General features: G+C 45.8%; 2 protein-coding genes across 4 annotated transcripts in view; one reads left to right on the top strand and one right to left on the bottom strand.

Moving 5' to 3' along the window:
• Positions 1-1490: 1490 nt before the first annotated feature.
• Positions 1491-7837, top strand: CCK (cholecystokinin). The gene is made up of 3 exons (XM_063420385.1): positions 1491-1640; positions 3142-3396; positions 7469-7837. Exons 2-3 carry the CDS (start codon positions 3144-3146, stop codon positions 7603-7605), a joined length of 390 nt encoding a protein of 129 aa, XP_063276455.1. The 5' UTR covers positions 1491-1640; positions 3142-3143; the 3' UTR covers positions 7606-7837.
• A 5071-nt stretch (positions 7838-12908) lies between these two features.
• TRAK1 (trafficking kinesin protein 1) overlaps positions 12909-17851 on the bottom strand; it is a 39501-nt gene continuing 34558 nt past the window's right edge. For all 3 annotated transcript variants that reach the window (XM_063407255.1, XM_063407264.1, XM_063407274.1), the window contains exon 14: positions 12909-15906. In XM_063407255.1, coding sequence (XP_063263325.1) covers positions 15108-15906 — 799 coding nt within the window. In that variant the 3' untranslated portion in view covers positions 12909-15107. The remainder of the gene's footprint in view (positions 15907-17851) is intronic.

Genomic DNA, 17851 nt, shown 5'->3' with positions numbered 1-17851 from the left:
CCGTCCCGCTCCACCAGCACCGGCAGCCAGGGCTCCCCGCGCTGAGGGGTGGCGGCAGGTCGGCTTTTCCCGCTCGCATGCCGCCTGGCACCGTCCTGCCGCGGGATTTCGGGACTTTTCCGTGGAGCTCCGTCCCTCGCGCCGCCGGATCTCCCCGGGTGCGCGGCGCCCTCTGCGGGCCGCGGCGGGAAGGGCGCGGAGGGCGCGCTGTGAGGCGGGACCGGCGCTGCGGGAAGGATGGGAAGCAGCGCGGTTGTCCCCTCAGGAGCCCTGGGTTAAGAGGCTAAGAGCACACACGGCCCCCGTGCCCTGCCCTGCGGGCTGGAGCACTCTCAGCTGTCGCTTGGGCACGGCCCGGCCGGCGCTCCGCACCCCCGCACGGCCCAGGCGGCTCCCGGGGGAGCCTCGGTGTGTCGGGGCTGCCCGGCTCCCTTCCCTGAGAGGGAAGAGCAACCCGCCCACTCGCTTGCCTCCAAACTGTAAACTTTAAGGCACAGGCTCGGCACAGTGACGCCTGAGCCCCGCGCTGGGTCCGAGGAGCGGCTGCTGGCGGGGATGAGCTGCGCAGAGTCTCGGGTGGTACCGCACGGCTGCCCCGGCCCGACCCTCTGCGGCCTCGGCGAGGCAGCCCGTGCAGCCCGAGCCGCGGAACACTTCCTCCATTCCCCGAAAAGCAGGAGGGGGAGGGCGGGAGAGTGTCCGGGGCTGCTGCGGACACCTGGCGAGCATCGCCTCAGGGCAGCACCGAGGGCTGCGGGACAGCGGGGGACACTCTGGTGGTTCTGTGCTCGGTGAGGGAAAACCCACGCCAAAGTCATCTCCATCCTCGGCTTTCTGCAGGGATCGTCCATGGCTTTACACTTTACTTTGCTTTTTAAATAAAATGAGTGTCCCGTCTTCCCGAGCAGATGTTCGGAAGAGCCTAGGAGAGGAAGGGGAGGATGGAGGCATTTGTGTCCCCGGGCTCAGGTCACAGGAGGCCGCAGAGAACGGAACCCCACGGCCCAGCCCCCGCTCCTGCCATCGGCGGTAAGCGCGGCCAGGGCGAGCCCCCCGTGCCCGCCCGCGGCCACTCCCGACAGCCGGAGCTCCGGTGCTGAGGGCACCAGCCCCCCGGAGCCTCTGGCCAGGGCGGGAGGAGTGGGCATACCCCCGGTCAGGAGCATTTTAACTGCCCAGCAAGCACCTGGGGTTTCCAGCTCCTTCGTGCCCAGCCGGGCGCTTCCCTCCGGAGGGAGCCGGGAGTGCCCGTCGGGGGCAGGGCCAGCCCCGCCGAGCCCGCGCTGCTCCGCAGCCAGCGGCGCCGCGGCGGGGAAGGAGCGCGGGAAGGAGCCCCGCTCCCCCCGGGGAGCGCACACACCCCCGGCCCCCGGGGCGGGGGAGGCGGCGGGGAAGGAGGGCGGGAAGGAGCCCCGCTCCCCCCGGGGAGCACACACCCCCGGCCCCCGGGGCGGCGGAGGCTGCAGCGGGGGGCTGAGCGGGCGGGGGCCCCGGCTGCGTCAGAGATGTGCAAACACCGCCGCCGTGCCCGCCGCTATTTAAGGGGCCCAGGCTAAGTCTCCCCCGACTTCCCTGCTTGGGCACACACGGGACTCACTGCTCCCAGCTCGAGTGGGACCTTGGAAAAGCGTAGCGGAAAGGTAGGGAGCACTTCTTCTGACGGCACCGCTGCTGAGGGTGGGGAGGCAAAGGAAATGGGGATGCCTGGAGCCCACCCGGGCTCTGGCTCGGAGGGCATCCCGCTCTCTGCCGGAGGAAACGCTTCCCGGCGGGGAAGAAGAATTCCAGAGCGCGGGCAGCCGGGCGGACCCCAGGCGGGGAGCGGCGCTTCCCACCGCTGGGAAGTTGGGAAGGGAACTGGCCAGCAGGGGTGAGATGGGGCTTTGGAGACCCTAGCGAGGACAGGAATGCATATACATACATACATACATATATATATATATATATATATATATATGTGTGTGTGTGTGTGTGCTTAAAAAATGCAGGACTAGGGACAGTTGAAAGGGTGCAATGCACCTTCGGTTTCTGAGTACCCAAACCCAGATGGGTACATCACTAATAACCACTTTGGAGTGACGTTTCAACTTTCCTCATTCACTCATCTCCTGAGAATATTTTAAACCCCCCATGTTTTACATGCCGTGAAATATTTCGATCTCTAGTGTATGTGTTGGGCAAATAAACTTAATGCAACCTTCAAATTTTAAAAGGGGATAGAATTAAGTGTACTGCTAAAGAACTGAAGCAGTTCAAAAAATCTCACGCAGCTGAGATAGTCCATGTTTATTTATAAGATAGTCCATGTTTATTTATAAGTGAAAATTACCCCCACAGCATGAAGTTCTAGGTAGTTTGTTTCTTCTAAGAATTGAGAGTAATTTCTCTGTTTCCAGGAAAAAAAATACCATTTCAGCTTATGTGATGAAACGATTTAGTAAACCAACATTGTTTTGCTTAGTACACATCTAAGGAAGAAGTAGAAATCCAAATCCCCTCTTTAATATGAAGCTGCACTTTATTTCTTACAGCTTTTAACTACACAGCTTTTACCACCCCGGCTATTAGATCAAATACTTTGGGTCGGGAGTATTAGATTTTGGTTTTTCTTTCACTGGGGCAAGTTTTTGGTTTTTTTCCTTTTTGTGTTTTCTTTGAACCTCTTGATGAAACCTCTTGAACAGTAAAGTTCAAATCAATGAAGGTTGGTAGAATAAGGCTCTTCATAGAACTTGTCAAAACTGAGTATCTGTAATAACAGCAGAGTTTTAATGCAATAGCAAAATACTGAAATGTTTGAATCTCGAGTTTTTCACAGAGATGGATTCAAGTCCCTCAAGTTTTTATGAAATGCAGCTTCCAAAGAAAGAAAAGCAAATAAAAATTGAGTAGATCAGGGAGATGCAGCACATACTAGGCTGGAAGAAACAAAATTAGTTACCTGTACCTTCTTCTTTAGCAAGGATATTTAGCTATTCACATTTTCTAGCTTAAGACAGATCCCGCAGTTACCTACATTTAAAAACCCCAGCACAAGCCTGGTTTGCTCAAAAGCCAGCATCCCCAGTGGAAGATGGGGTTAGGGGCTGCACAATGTAGCCAATCTGGTCATGTAACAGCCCGCTGTCCTTCTCTCCCCAGCCATGTACAGCGGGCTGTGCATCTGCGTGCTGCTTGCCGTGCTCTCGGTGAGCTCCTTCGGGCAGCAGGCTCGGGGCTCGCACGATGGGAGCGCTCTGCCCGCCGAGCTGGAGCGGAGCCCGGCGCAGCAGCAGCGGCACTCCCGCGCTCCCTCTGCCGGGCCCCTGAAACCCCTGCCGCGGCTGGAGGCCGGCAGCGACCAAAGAGCCAACATCGGCGCCCTGCTGGCCAGGTATCTCCAGCAAGCCAGAAAAGGTACTGCGTACAGCCTGCTTCCGTGCCGCTGGGATTGCTGCAGGGATCCACAGGAACTGAGGGAACCCTGTCATCATCTAACAGGAATCCCTAGAGAAGAGAGGATTTAGATCTTGTCTGGTTATCCCTGAAGTAGACAGCATCCCAAATGCTCTCTCCCCCCCAAAAGAAAGGATTTCTCTGGCTGCCAGTTATATAAAGATAACTGGAGAATATGTCACCTGCCTCTTAGGTTATAGTCCAGCTTTTATTTTTAACTATTTTCATTGCCTTGTTATTTTGGTGGTATTTTCAGTATGGTGTATCTCAGATAAAGCAACCACATTTTCTTTAAAGTTTTTCACTTTGTTAAAATCCTCCCTTCCTCTTTTAAAGTTAGACGAGCAAGAAAACTTTTCTGAGGATAAACACAAACCCAATGGCTAGCCTCACCTCAGTCAGAAACGCCTGTGTGAGGGAAATATTCTGAGTATTGGATTTTTCATGTATTTGTTCCCAGAGGAAAGTAAAATAGCATGAAAGCTTTCAAAACACAGAATTAATATTTATTAGTGCAATAATTAAAAGCAATGAGAAGTAAAAGCATATTTGCTTCAACACATGTTGATTCCTGGTAGGTTTTTGGTCTCAGGCAGCCTGAGAACACAATCATGCACTTATCTAAAACCTCCATGGCACTGTGTAACAAAGACATGAAGACTCAGTAGAGCAATGGGATTACAGGGCATTCTTACAATGAGTTTTATTAGTCACTTGAGGAAACAATTGTATTGCATAAGAGAAAGAGGAAAGCTATCTCTGTTGACACCTTACAGAATATATTTTACATAGGCAGAAAAGCATGCTGTCAGTGCTACCAGTAAAAATGATGGCTCAAAATCGTTGACCACTGAAACTTCCCCAAGAAAACATTTTTCCTTTTGAGCTGTCTCATCTCTGTCCTGCTCTGTGTCTCAATAGAGTAACATCATGGGCAGCCTAATTGCTGTGCCCTTTTGGCTGCCAACCTCTGCAAGAGACACTAGAGAAATTTTGTTCACTCATGAAAACTTCAGTCAAGCCTTTGCCCTGTTCCACACAGAAAAGACATCTAAGAAGGAAAGAGGGATTCAAGAGAAGCCAGTAATTAGGATTAGGATTACCTGGACATACAGGCATTGAGAAATTAATTCACACCCAGCCCCAGACTGTCCTTAGGATAAAGTTCACTTTATATAAGTAAGAGCTTTCTCCACGTAATGCAGATTGTTTAACCCTCCCCTCTTGACAGCTTCCCTGCTGACCTCTGTGCTAGGCAAACTCCTTATCTGTGATGGTGGTCTGCAATTAGGAGATGCCACATCTGGTTTTGTGCATGCAGCCATACACACTCCTCTGTGTACTCAGAACAGAAAGCCAAATTAAAAACAACAGAAAAATGAATCACTTTCAGTAGTGCCTGAAAGATTTCATCTCATGTTAGCAATTTGCACGATGTCCATTACAGAACAACTTCTAGCTGTTCATGCAACTTAATGGAAAGGTAATTCAGATGTGAAATCCCACAATTCAGTGCTACACTTAAGGCTGTTATTGAATAAGAATGTTACTGCAGGAGTCTGCAAAGCAGAATCCTCATTACCTTTCCCCAGCATAGTCATTGTTGTCCACCCACATGGGAACTGAACTCCTCATGCTAGTTTATGTATCCATTATATTCTCTGAAATATGTGGCTGACATTTCCAAATAGATTAGCCAGACAAAGAAAAAAAAAACCCCTTTGGATTTAAAAGATTTTTTTAAAAAGTCTTTTTCTGTAAATATTAATATGAGGGACACTTTCCTGCATATGTGTTATTGACATATATAATTAATTCTAAAAAGGGTCTGGAAGCAGATGATGAGATTCTTGTGATGTGACTAGGCTAGTTGGACTTGAGTTTGTAGATGTTGCTGATTACAGGAGAGAAGAGTCACAGGAAAACCAGTATTTACTTAACTTATACATACAGTGTTGCTGTCAAAACATTCTATTCTCATTTAATGTGAAGACTCTGGGCAGTACTTCAGAAATTTCTGCAAAACACTCCCATCTACTGTATTAGTCACCTGTCTAAACCATAAAAATCACTAGAAAATTCCATCTAGGGGGAAAGAGAGTCTGGGCTTTTGTTAGTGTTAGCTGTGACCAGTAGTGGTGTTTGTCCTCATGATTAATAGAAAGGCTGGTTTTGTAAAGAATTTCTAGTTTAAAAAGTGAGAGAGCCAAGTTCCCTCAAGGGCTTAGGGGTTGATGGCATGAAGCTGAACTGCTACAATTTTGAATATGTTTGTCATACACTGATTCTACGATACCCACATGACAATCTCTAGTGGGCTGAGGAAAGGTAATTAAGGTGCTGTTAGGAAATTTGTGACCCAGGCTTTCAATTGTGTTCATCTGCAGACTTTCAGCTTGAATCTGGCACCGTGTAGAGGAGATGTAGCTCTCCAGCCAGTGACAGGCACATTTAATGTCCTCTAAGGAGCCCTTGACTGGCCAGAGGGAAGTGGCACCAGGGGAGCCTTTGCAGCCCTCAGGCCAGGGCAGGCTCAGAGGTCTCCTAAGCACCAAGGTCTGAGTGATGGTTCTGTGCTGCCTGAGCCCTGCCTGGTCATTGAGCTAAGGAGCCATTGTCATCACCTTAACTACACTTTTTGAATTATGAATGTGAACTTCGTGGGGTTTGACCATTTAATGATAGACATTCTATCCTAGGGAAAATTGATTTTTTTTTTTTTTTTTTTTTTTTTTTTGTGTCATTTTGGTCTAGGTAAATGTCCTAAACCTGGCTTTTTTATGTGTGTGTATCTTCAATTCCCTGCAGCCACTAACAAAGCAATGCAGTTGCTTTTTGTTTTACTGGGTCATGTTCATTATAAAGCATTACATGAGGCAGACCTTGAAACATAAAAGCACAGAGTCAACAGAGGTTTCTTCAAAACACATGAAACTGAAAGCAAAGCAATTGTGTAGATTTGGATATATGGGATTTAATTTGGGCTTCTTTTCCTTTTTGATCAATTCAAGTATTTATTCCTCAAGCCTCAGTGTGCATTGAATACTAATATATTTAATCTCTTCCTCACTCAAAGCTTAACTCCATCTAATTATTGTTATATATCAATTTTGTCTGTTTTCAGGGAGTACTGAGAAAAGCAATTTACCTTTCCCTGTACTTTTAGTTAAATCATGTGATGCTGTGAAAACAGAGGATTGCAGCCCATTTTTTTTAAGCATAAATTCTCCTTACAAATAGTTTGTGTCTCTTTGATACCTTAAGCAAGGCATACAAGAAAGGATAAGGCAAGATCAGAAATCAGCATCCAGCCCTGCTGTGAAAGAATTATGAAGCCTTTGGATAAGCAATATAAAAATCCCTGACATAGTAAAAAGCCCTGCATAATTCCAGCAATAGGTATCTCTAACTGTGAATCCAGGCACAGCTTTCTCCATTTCAGGACTATTCCCACTTTTCCACAAAACCTAGGATTCATAACTCTACCCTGCTTGTTACCAAATTTGCACTGTTAGAGCTCCTGTACTGAGGTTTATGTCTTTTTAAGCAGCACAGGGCTGTGGTGTCTCAGGCTTGAGCCTGTTCTCAAGAAGAGTTATTTGGCATGTAGAGCAGCTCTCCCAATACGAGGAAGCAAAGTGGGGCTTTATAGGAATAGGGATAATTATTTTGGACTTCTTCTCTCTAGTAAAATAGGAAGGAAAAAGGAAAGATCTATCTATATTCCTTCCTGTCAGACAGGAGCAGAATGTCACTGCAGCTGGAGGTAGAAAATGATCTGAAAATAAATTTTTCACTGAAAAAATCCAAGCCACTTCCAGGACACTGCCTATAAGGTTTCTATTGATGTTTTCCCCAGTGACATGACAGGGGTGTTACATGGCCTGTATGAGGTCCATTTCAACTGTTGCAGACATCTGCCAGTGAGCACTGTTGGCTGTTCCAAATCAGAATCAGAAAGCCAGATCAGAACGCAGGTGAACCTGGAAAATGTGTCCTCTTACTCTGTGCTCTCCCAAATGCTTTTCCTTAGGTTCCACTGGAAGATTCTCAGTAATGGGAAACAGGGTACAGAGCATTGATCCTACTCACAGGATAAATGACAGAGACTACATGGGCTGGATGGATTTTGGACGCCGCAGTGCTGAAGAGTACGAGTATTCTTCCTGAAGAACACCAAACTATAGCAACGAGAAAAAAATCACACTCCCATGTCTGTACAAAAAGAGATAAATCAATTTGTCGTCCTCTTCAAATCAGTGTTTTAAAGTATTTAAAATCATATATTTGACATATGTTTATCTGTAAGATTATACAATGCAATATATACATATGCAGAATTTTCCAGAAAACGTTTTCTTTCTTTTGTGGTTTCTCATACATTGATACTATATTAAAATGATTTCACTTATCCCTCCTTGTCCTGTCACTGCATGTTGCTGGGTGTCTTACTATAAAGAGAGGCAGCATAATGCCTTCATTTGGCATTGTAAATATATTCCATGGGTTGAATAGTCAGATTATCCACTTTTCAGAGAAATCTTGTGTCAGTCCCAATAGCTTTGAACTCTAGGGAACTTGTCCAAATATAAACACAGCAGCACAATACTGCCAGAAAAGACCAGCTATTTTCATGGTGACCCTGTTTGCAAAGGACTGAGTTATAGACTGAGCCCACACGTTTGCAGTGAACAGCCAACAGTGCTAAAACAGTGAAAAAGAGGAATGACACCAAGGTGTTTCATCATCCTGGTTTATTTGTTTTATGTTGTGGATTCAATGTGAAAGTTCTGCTGATGGCTGCAAATCACAGAATAAACAGAGCATTCCCTGCTGTGTGGTGAGCCAAGCATTCATTTGGGAGGGGGAGAAGACAGGCTCCTGAGCAGAGCAGGTGATCCAGAGAGGGAGAGGTGTTGGAGCAGTCCAGTCCCAGTATCCTTACAGGAAAGAGGTGGCTCCCAAGTATCACAGAGGCTGAGCTGGCTACTGCCCACTGATGTGGAGAGGAAGAGGGATGTTCTGCCCAGCTCTTACGTGGTTCAGAGCAGAGCAGAGGGCCCCAAGTTCAGAGCTGGGCAGTGCAAACCTCAGATCCCAGCTTGTGCAAAACCAGGACCCTGCAGTTCCTGCAGTCACTCCCATCTGCCCATGGGCAGGCTGCAAAAAAAGTGTTTTACCTGCACACTCCTCCTCTAGCACAGGTAACCAACCTCCCTGCAGCTCCTGGGTCTCCTTCAGCAGCTGGATCTCACATCTAAGGAATGTCTAAATTATAAAAGAGGCAATTTTTGCACTGCGTAATTCAGAGTTTCTCCTGAATTTGTGCATGAGTGCAAAAAGGAAAATATTTGTCACACACAGGAAAGCAGGTGCTTGCCAAAGGAAAGAGGCAGCAATTTCTGCAGCAGTTGATAGGCAAACACAAAGTGTAGAAAACAATACATAGAAAATACTTGCACTAAAACCAAAATTCTACTAAAGCCAAAATTGGGAAACAAACCAAAATGGTTGTGCCAAGGAGCACAAAAATGCTTTGAGGAGCTGCTCCCAGCAGTAGCTGGGAGAGCAAACAGCACTGCTGAATCTGCAGTGAGAGTTCAGCAAACAGTAATGGCAAATTTTCTTCTCTAGTAACACCAATTTTTGTTGTTGTTGTTTTTGTTTGTTTGTTTGTTTGGGGTTTTTTGTTTGTTTTTTTGTGGGGTTTTTTGGGTTTTTTTGGTTTTTTGTGGATCTCATCCTGAAAACATGGAAATGCTTTTCTGTGTTTCTTCCTCTCAAGCTCCTCCCAGTCAACCAGTTTCCAAGCCATCTAGCCTGGCTTTTTTAGGTCCCTTCCCAGGCACAATGAGTCCTAAACCACCTGAATTCTCTCCTTGGTTTTGGTTATTGCTCACAGCAAAATAGCGCAAAGTGCTTGTTTTTTCCAAAAATTTCAAACAAGAGATTAAACCAAATTAATCTATTTTTTTCACTGGGGAAAATACAAATAAATCTAAAACTGCATATATTTATACATTTGCCACCATAGTGATGCTTCTTTAAAAGTAACTTGGGAGAAAACTCAGTTTCTGCTTTGCTATCTTTTAAATTAATGTCAGGAACATTCAAGCAATATTTTTAAATGTTTGCATCCCTGGCTTATATTGATGAAGGATGTAATATTGTAATATTTCAGGGGGGCTGGGAGTGGGTGATGTTACAAATCAAGCCTTACTACTGCAGAATGTTGTCCGTAGGAAAAATACAAACATTTTCTCCTTCGTTTCATCTCCTACAGGCAGATGGATGGAGAGACAAAGACTATTCTGTCCCATTCCTCTCCTCTGGAGGCCTCTGAAGGTGTCTGTGACAGTGCACAGCCCTCAGTGCAGCCAGGTGATGGATTTGGCAGCTTTCACATGTTGCTCCCCCAGGACAGGGGCATCTCTGCCTGACACACAAAGATGGTTTCAGCACCCGACTGGCGCAAGCGAGCGTTAAGAATAAAGGATTAGAGGGGCAACTGCAGTAGTTATGGAGAGGGACTGTGACTGTAGGACACAGTGCTGTTCCTTGGGGCAAGGCTGCTAGCAGCTGGCTACTGGCAGTTCAGCAACATTATCCTCATTATCATAAAAATATCCATCACCTGCTCCTCTGGGAGCAGAAGAGAGTCCCCAGACGGGAAAGGGTTGTCAAAGCTGCTGAGACACCATGCAGCTCCCAGGTGACCTGGAGGTGCTAATTTGAGCTCAACAGGGGAGCCAGCAAACCTGGGAAGGTCACACAGCCCTGGTACCTAAACCCCTTCTCCCATGCCATTAGTGCAGCTGCTCTCCAGGCTGCCGTGTTTTAGCCCAAGGGAAACAGCAGCCCCAGGGGTGGAGGTCCTGCAGTAAGAGCCCCTTGCATCCAGCGAGGGCTTTGGGCTGAGAAGTGTCCACAGATTCCAGCACACACAGCAGTGCATTGACACAACCTCCTGGTGCTGTCTGGGACGTGAGATTTCTGGCACTGCCAAATCTCTTGACATTTAATTTAGCTTTATCCAAATTTATCTTTATGAAAGCATGTGCATAGATGCTAAATTTACATTGGCAAAATAGCAAATCAATACCTTTTTGTGTTTAATTGCAGTTTATTTTCCCCAGGAGCTTGATTCAATTAGTTCCGTTTCAGTTTTACTAGCTTTATTTCAAAACAGGTGCTGGGCAAATCTCCATGAATGGAGCAGCTTGCTGCAAACTCCACACAAATTATTTGGGAAAAGCTTGTGGTTATCCTTTTCAAGAGTTGTGCATACAACAGCTGTGGAAAGGGTGCAAACAGCAAGTGCTCCTTGTGGGAATGAAGGGAAACCCGGGCAAGAGAGGGAGCACCCATGCCTGGCGAGGGTGCAGCTCTCCCTGGGAGCTGGGCAGTGTGAGGGAAGCCTCAGCTGCACCAGTGCCCCCGACCCTGCACAGCCTCATCTCCCCTGGTACTTCATACAGGAACGCCTGTGGATCCTGCTCTCCTCTCCCCGGCTTTGATGCATCCCCAGCTGCTCCATCCTTGCTGCGTGTGGGCTGGCAACATGCCCCAGCCAGATGTTCCCAGCTGCAGCCCAGCTGTGCACATTTCAGCAAGCCTGACAGCAGACCAGGCACTCCCCTCTCCGAGGCCTGAGCAGAGGAATTTGCAAGTCAAACAAGATGAATGTTTCAGTGTCCCAGCAGAGCAGTGAAAGGCTTCTCTATGTGTTCAATTTTTGTTTCCCCTAAGTTCATTAAAATTCCCTTAAAGAAAGGAAAAACTGGCTTTGTGCTTGTTAAAGCTTTAATCATTTCTAAATACCTGTGTCAATTGAACAGCAATTGGATTCAGCACAGCTTGAAACCTATTTCAGCAGGACAAAAATCTCTGTCATCTCTTCAATACAAACATTACTGGCTTCTCAAGTGTATGCAGTTCTCACATGAAAGCCCACTGCCTACATTATAGCCAAGGATATTGCTTAGCACCAGTAACTTCCAGGCCTTTTCTTTTCCTTACCGTTCTGTGGTTCAGTTGGCTTGTTAAATGAATTAAAGCAGGTCTGAAGAGCACCCAGTGGGATGTGGTAGGCACAGCTGAACGAGGCTAATTCTTCACCATGGATACAAGCCACAGGCAGGCAGGACACATCTCACTGGCATTGCTGGACTTTCAATTCAGTGTAGAGAGCTGCCAGTAAATGTGTTCAGGGAGTGGGAGGAACTCTCAGACCTCTGTGCACAAGAGCAGTATGTTGTGGTGCCATCCAGTGCTTAGGATACAGGTAAAAGGAAGAGGGGAAGAGTCTCAAAAGGCGTTTTTAGGCAGTATCAGCTCTCCAAAGAACATCCTGTGTTCCAGGACCCATCTACAGCCCAGTCTTAGACACAATCCTCAGCACCTCATCTTCCTCTCCCCTCCAACACAGCTTTCAGAGGAGGACTTCCAGAAGCAAAGATGCATCCAGAAAAATTTGACATATTTGAATATTGCAAGAGTGAACAATTTCAACACCCTCTCTTCTGCGGATCTCAGAATCTGCTCTCACCTTCCCTGGCTTGGCACTTGTTTAACTCATCTTGTTCCCAGGCAAGGAGGGTGGGATGCACAGGACTTCTCCTCCCTGGATCCCCCCCATTAATCATTAACTTTCCAACCACGAGCTTCCCTCAGGCTCAGAGCTGTGCAGAGAGGAAGGATGAGTGTCTGTACTCATTGACAGTCCCTGGCTCTGCCCATGGCATAAGCCTCTCTTGCAGCTGGCACAGGGCACTGCATCACACTAACGCAAGCCCTCCACGAGTTTATTTTGGCATTACTGCTGCCCCATTTTCTCTCTGTAGCACGTATGTGATACAAATGCTATTATTTCCCACTCCACCTCATATACACACCCACACACCCTTATCCTCAATGAGGCTGTCTAATCTTTCTATGAGTTACTGCCTGATGATTCCCTCCTCCAGAGAGCTCTTTCCATTACTAAGCTTTTACCACATGTGCAGGTTTTTTGAGCTCCTCACTACCTGATGTTTCATCGCTGTAACATTCTCTCCCTCAGTAACCAAGATATTGGCCAACAGCAGACCTCAGTCCTGTCTCTTTTGAAAAACACAGGATGTTTCCTCCTTATTCTGTACTTTCACATTTTGTTACTACAGGTTTTGCACTGTATGAGGGAGGAGAATGCAAACTCCTCAAAATACAGAAACCATACAACATCCATTTCTGCATTCTCACAAATCAAAATAAAAAATCAAAATGCTTCTCTTTTTTGCCTTTGATTCAAGTTTCACTGATTTCAGCAAACTTAAAATCTGAAAACTTTTCAACCAGTTCTGTGTCTAAGAATTTTTAAAAAACAAAGGATGGCCTCTTATTTTGCTTTAAATAAGAGATGAGAGCAAGGAATCAAGGTGGAAGATTTATCACCATAAAAGAACAGGAAAAAGTTGAATAACACACAACAGTGCAACTTTTCTGTTATTTTATTGATATTAGTGAAGAAAAAATTAAATTTCATCATTCTGATGTGTTACAATTGCTTTCTCTGGTGGGTGGACAGCTCTTACAGCTTATTTAAAGGCTAAATAATACTTCCCAGTTGCATGATTAACTTCTACACTTTAAGTTCTCTTACAGTATTGCTTTCTTCCTCTGGGTACATAAAATGGTCCATTAAGTCCATGACTTTTTTTTTTTTTAGAATCAACTGTTATTCTATCTACTGGTTTAAGATACATTCAAATAAAAAGATACTTAAATTTACCTGCAATAAGTGCACACATACAACAGCAAACAGAGCTGATGGCATTTTACTAAAACATTGTAAGTTCATAGAATAAATAGAAGTCTTCAAACACATGCTGTAACTGACCGATGTGTTTTTTTTCTTTCTCAAAAAATATCCTTAGTGTCCATAGCACTACCGCAGTAACTACTTCATTCTGAAAAAAACAAACCACCCACCCATCTCTCGTCACAAAGACTAAAAGACAGCTTCTTTTATACAAGAAATTATCAGTGCTAATAATTCAGTAACAGTCTGGTACAAATGGCAATTCACGGCAATTACGTGTAGCGTGACAATGGTAACAAATGGGGAGCTTGATTTTAGATGCTACAGGAAGTGCAAGGAAAAGAAAGTGGATGCTAAACCCTCCCTGCTTGGCTCCTCTCCGTTCCGTCTTCCAAAAAATATTTGTCTCAGCTCCACTCCAGAAACAACCTCTCTCCAGTCTGTTCCAGTTCCAAGGTATTTCAACTCTTTCTACAAGCACCCAGCAGAAGGTTTGGAGAAACAGAGAAAAAATTGCCACATAATTAGGATTGCCTGGCAACTAAAGGTTGCGTGAGGTCTTATGTTTTCTTTCTGAAAAGGAGGGGGTTATATGTTTGCATGGCAGGTATTTTCCTCATTTTCAAAACCCTGGGAAAATAACGCATTTCCCCTATTTTTACCTGTGCTACTGTCCGACTTTGGATGAAAAAGATTTCTCAGAAAAAAGAAAACAGGAAATGGGTGGAGAATATTCCCACCCTGCTTACAAGGCCACGGTCTCTGACGTGCAAGAAACACTAAGACCAGCACGAGGGCTGCAAGCTGCTCTTTCCCACCTGTACCATTCTGTTACTAAATGTTTTCTGTGGTTCTCGGCTGAGGTTTCAAGGACTCATCTTTTCCTAATACTGGTTTTGCTACATGTTATTTTATGACATTCTTATCTGTCGATCTGTTCCGCAGAAACCTGGACTTCTAGGAAGTCACTGCCTTGTTTACCTCACGAGTTGTGAAAACTGTTTTCTTTGAGCGCACTGACAAAGCATGTTTCAGTGGCAGCAACACATAGTAAAGCATTTTCCCATCCACAATCCAGTGCAGCATCACAGAACAAAACGAAAAAACAACAAAGCAAGAATTTGCACAAAGTGTAAGTGTGCCAAAGGAAACAGTGGTGGTAGGAATATGCCAATATCCCAGGTACCCAGTAGGCCTGCTGACCTCAACACAGTATTAGTTCAAGTTTATAATCTTGGGGAGGAGGCAAATACAGAATGGGGGGAAAAAAAAAAAAAAAAAAAAAAAAAAAAAAAAAAAAAAAAAGGTTTCATCCATTCAGGCATAATAACCAGGCACTCCAATAACTCAGCTCAACTCATCTACAGAGGCAAAATTAAAACTAGCACATGTTAAACTGAGTGCTTTTTTCAGTATTTAACGAAGCACAAATGCTCCCATGCTTCAAGTGATGTAATGAGAGGTCTCACATAACACATTCAATAGCTTCCCATGCACCTTTGACTCAAGTTAGGCTAGCTACGGAATTCATGGTTTTTTCTAGTCAAGTTCCTTTTTGTTGGTTTTGCTCTTTTGTTTTTTTTCTTCAGTGCATCTTAAAAAAAACCTTTTCAAAAGGTTAGCAAGTTAACCTTAATACAGCAATCATAACATAGAGCCTTTCGCACTCAATTGAACAGTAAAATATTCCAATTCGTTACAATAGATCTGGTACATATTTACACATTTTATACAAAGTTTACACATTTCTCCCATTAGGCACAAAGTTGATTTGTCAAACTCAAGAGGCAATGAAGGGCTAGCAGGGAAAGGAGATTGGAGAAAGAATCTGAGTATTTTCATTTAAAAAGACTAGCTGTAAAAATCAAGTCCTTCATCGTAAGCTAGTTTGCTTGGGGAGCTTGGTTCCCATGAGGATCCCTGAAGTGAGGGACGTTGGGCCTTTCATCTGCATGCTGGAACCCACCATGGTGGGGAAGCTCCGATTCCGTCGGATGCCGGCGTTCAGCTGGATGCCCCCGATGGCACTGGTCACGGCAGGGCAGCCCAAGGGGAGACCGTCAGGTGCCAGGCCTCCAGGAACAAGGGCCCTCACTGGTCCCTGTGCCCCACAGAGAAGAGGTCCCTGGTCATCAGTTAGAGGAGGAGCTGACGCTTGCCCTGAACTTACAACTTTGGCAATACCAAACCTCCTGACTTTGTCCACGAGATTAAGGTTGGAAACAGACACGTCAGTTTGGCTCTCACTGTTTCTGATGTTCTTTTTGTTCCTCACCTCCTTCAGGATTGAACTAGCAGGCTTCGAAGCCAAGAAGTTGTCATAAGGTGGGCTGGTGCACTTGAACTCAAAAGATGGAGGGGAGGAAGAAGGTGTCTGCATGGGTGAGTTTGGCGGGGTGGAAGGAATGATTGCCATTTTCGGGGAGTACGTGTTCAGCAGGGTGCTCCTGCTGGCTCTGTCCCAGCTCTGTGGATTGTACACGGCTGCCGAGATGCCCCTTTCCTTCAGCAGCCACACCAGCCCCAAGGACGTGCTCATCGTCGTCGTGGATTCCCGGAGGTTGGTGAAGGATTCGGCCAAACTCAGACGCCGAGGAGTGCAGGGAGTAGCCACCGGCGTGCCTTTCAAATTGTTAATGCTGCCACAAGCTGGAGTAGGTGCTGCGTTAAGGCTGAAAGCAAAGGAGCACTCAAATTATTCTCTTCACTAGAAAATTAAAATTTACTACAGGCAAGACTCTTAACCCTGTTTGGATTCTTAACCCTTTTATCTGTTTGGAGAGTGCACAGGACACTGACAGTTCCCAGCCCCCCACAAATGTGATTACAAGTGCAAAACCATCAGATCTTAAAAAACACATCTCCACTTTGCACACTTCAGAGCCCAGTCTCACAGGATTAATGCCACTGCCAACATCCAGCACCACATTTCTCCTGATAAACCACTGACAGCTCTCTGATCAACACCTTCACTTTTTCTTCCTGATCTACTGGCTGCCACAACTCCCAGTTGCTTCTATGAGACAAGGAAATGTGGGAGACTGGACCAATGGTATAAGCAAGACATTTACTTTTTAGTGTCACTTCTGAGCGCACAGAACTGAACACTCATTTACTGAGGCATGGTGTACTTAGTTATTGCAGAAACAAGGCATGTGGGATATCTATGACACTCAAAGTTCAAGCCTGTTTGAAAGAATCCCAAGAGCTCCATGCACCTTCAGAAAAAAAAAGTTCCAACTTTTTGTAACCATACACAAATTATGGTCTTTGCCACAAGTACACAGACACAAACTAAATAAAAAAACCCAAAGAATTCCACAGTAATATCTCCCAAGCAGGGGTTCATCCCCTCTAACGGCATTTAAAGGGTCTTGAGCAATGCAGCACTTGATGCTAACAAAGGATTCACTGACGTGAGCTCACCACTGTTCAAACAAGGAAATCTACTCTCTCTAACCTTGCCAGCTTAGCAAGTAGAAGACACTCAGCAAAGAGTCAGACAGAAAGTAAAGCCAGTGCAAGACAGTGGGAAATCTAAGCAGCTGGGAGGGGAAGGAACAGGAGAGAGAGTGGGATCTTCCCTTCCCAGCAGAGCCATGCTGCTGGATTGGTTCAGCCATAACGTGCGACTTTAACTTAAGTGGGGTTCTCTGCACCAAGAAAAGTATCTCAAAGAGCCCCTTTGCGACAATCTGGTTGGATTTCCAAGACAAGACTCTGGCCAATGACTGAACTGCATCTTTTTTGCCCATACGGACAAAAAGGGCCGAGATGGTGTCTTGACTGGAATTTTCAGTCTCATTTCACCTTACATTAATGAACTCCACATGGCCAACACTACTGTGCATATCAGGTTGGACACCCTGGAATGCTTTGAGCTGCAGCTTCTGATGAGCTTAGAACATCATGTAGATCCTTGCTTTACAGTGAGCAGGTGATGTGAATTCATGTAACACTGCAAACTCTAGTGCCGTGGTCTAAAAATCATATTTTTAAGGCACTTCTTAATTAAGAAAATATTAGCCTGATGCTATGAAATCTCAAGTCATGTCTTTTTTCCAAGGCTAAATAGGATCTGACCGACTTGATCTCTAACAGTGATTTGGAACTGTACCAACCTCTACCATAAGCAGGTGAAACTGAGGAAGCTGAATTGCAGCTGCAATTTGACAAGAGGAATCCCATCTGTTCCTCCTGGTATACCGTAGTGAAACACGTCTTTGAGGAAACTGGCAGATGTAATTAGAAACACAGCCTTGCTCAGTGGCTCTGGACTCAGTCTCCTTGCACCCCCGTGTGTGCTGTGGCTGTCAGTGCATGTGGCAGATGTGCTCAGGCACATCCTCGTGTCCTGTCCCTCCTGCCTGGGCTGAGGCAGCAGCAGGGCAGAGGGATCTCTCCCAGCAGAGCTAAGGAGATGATGCACACCCACTGCAGCAGCACACACAGTCTGAAGGCAAGGCTGGGTGGAAAGAAGTTAGTTCACAATTCTTCTCTTAAGCACTGATTAAAGCTGGACCCTCATAGTTCTGATTCCAGTGGAACTAAAGAGCAGTGACAGCCACTGTGGTGCATTTCCCATACAGCTAAATACAGAATACAGAAGTCTTGAAA

Source organism: Prinia subflava, chromosome 1 (genome assembly GCF_021018805.1).
Source record: "Prinia subflava isolate CZ2003 ecotype Zambia chromosome 1, Cam_Psub_1.2, whole genome shotgun sequence".
Taxonomy (NCBI): domain Eukaryota; kingdom Metazoa; phylum Chordata; class Aves; order Passeriformes; family Cisticolidae; genus Prinia; species Prinia subflava.
The sequence above is the reverse complement of the archived record's forward strand: the minus strand, read 5'-3'. Positions and strand labels throughout refer to the sequence as shown.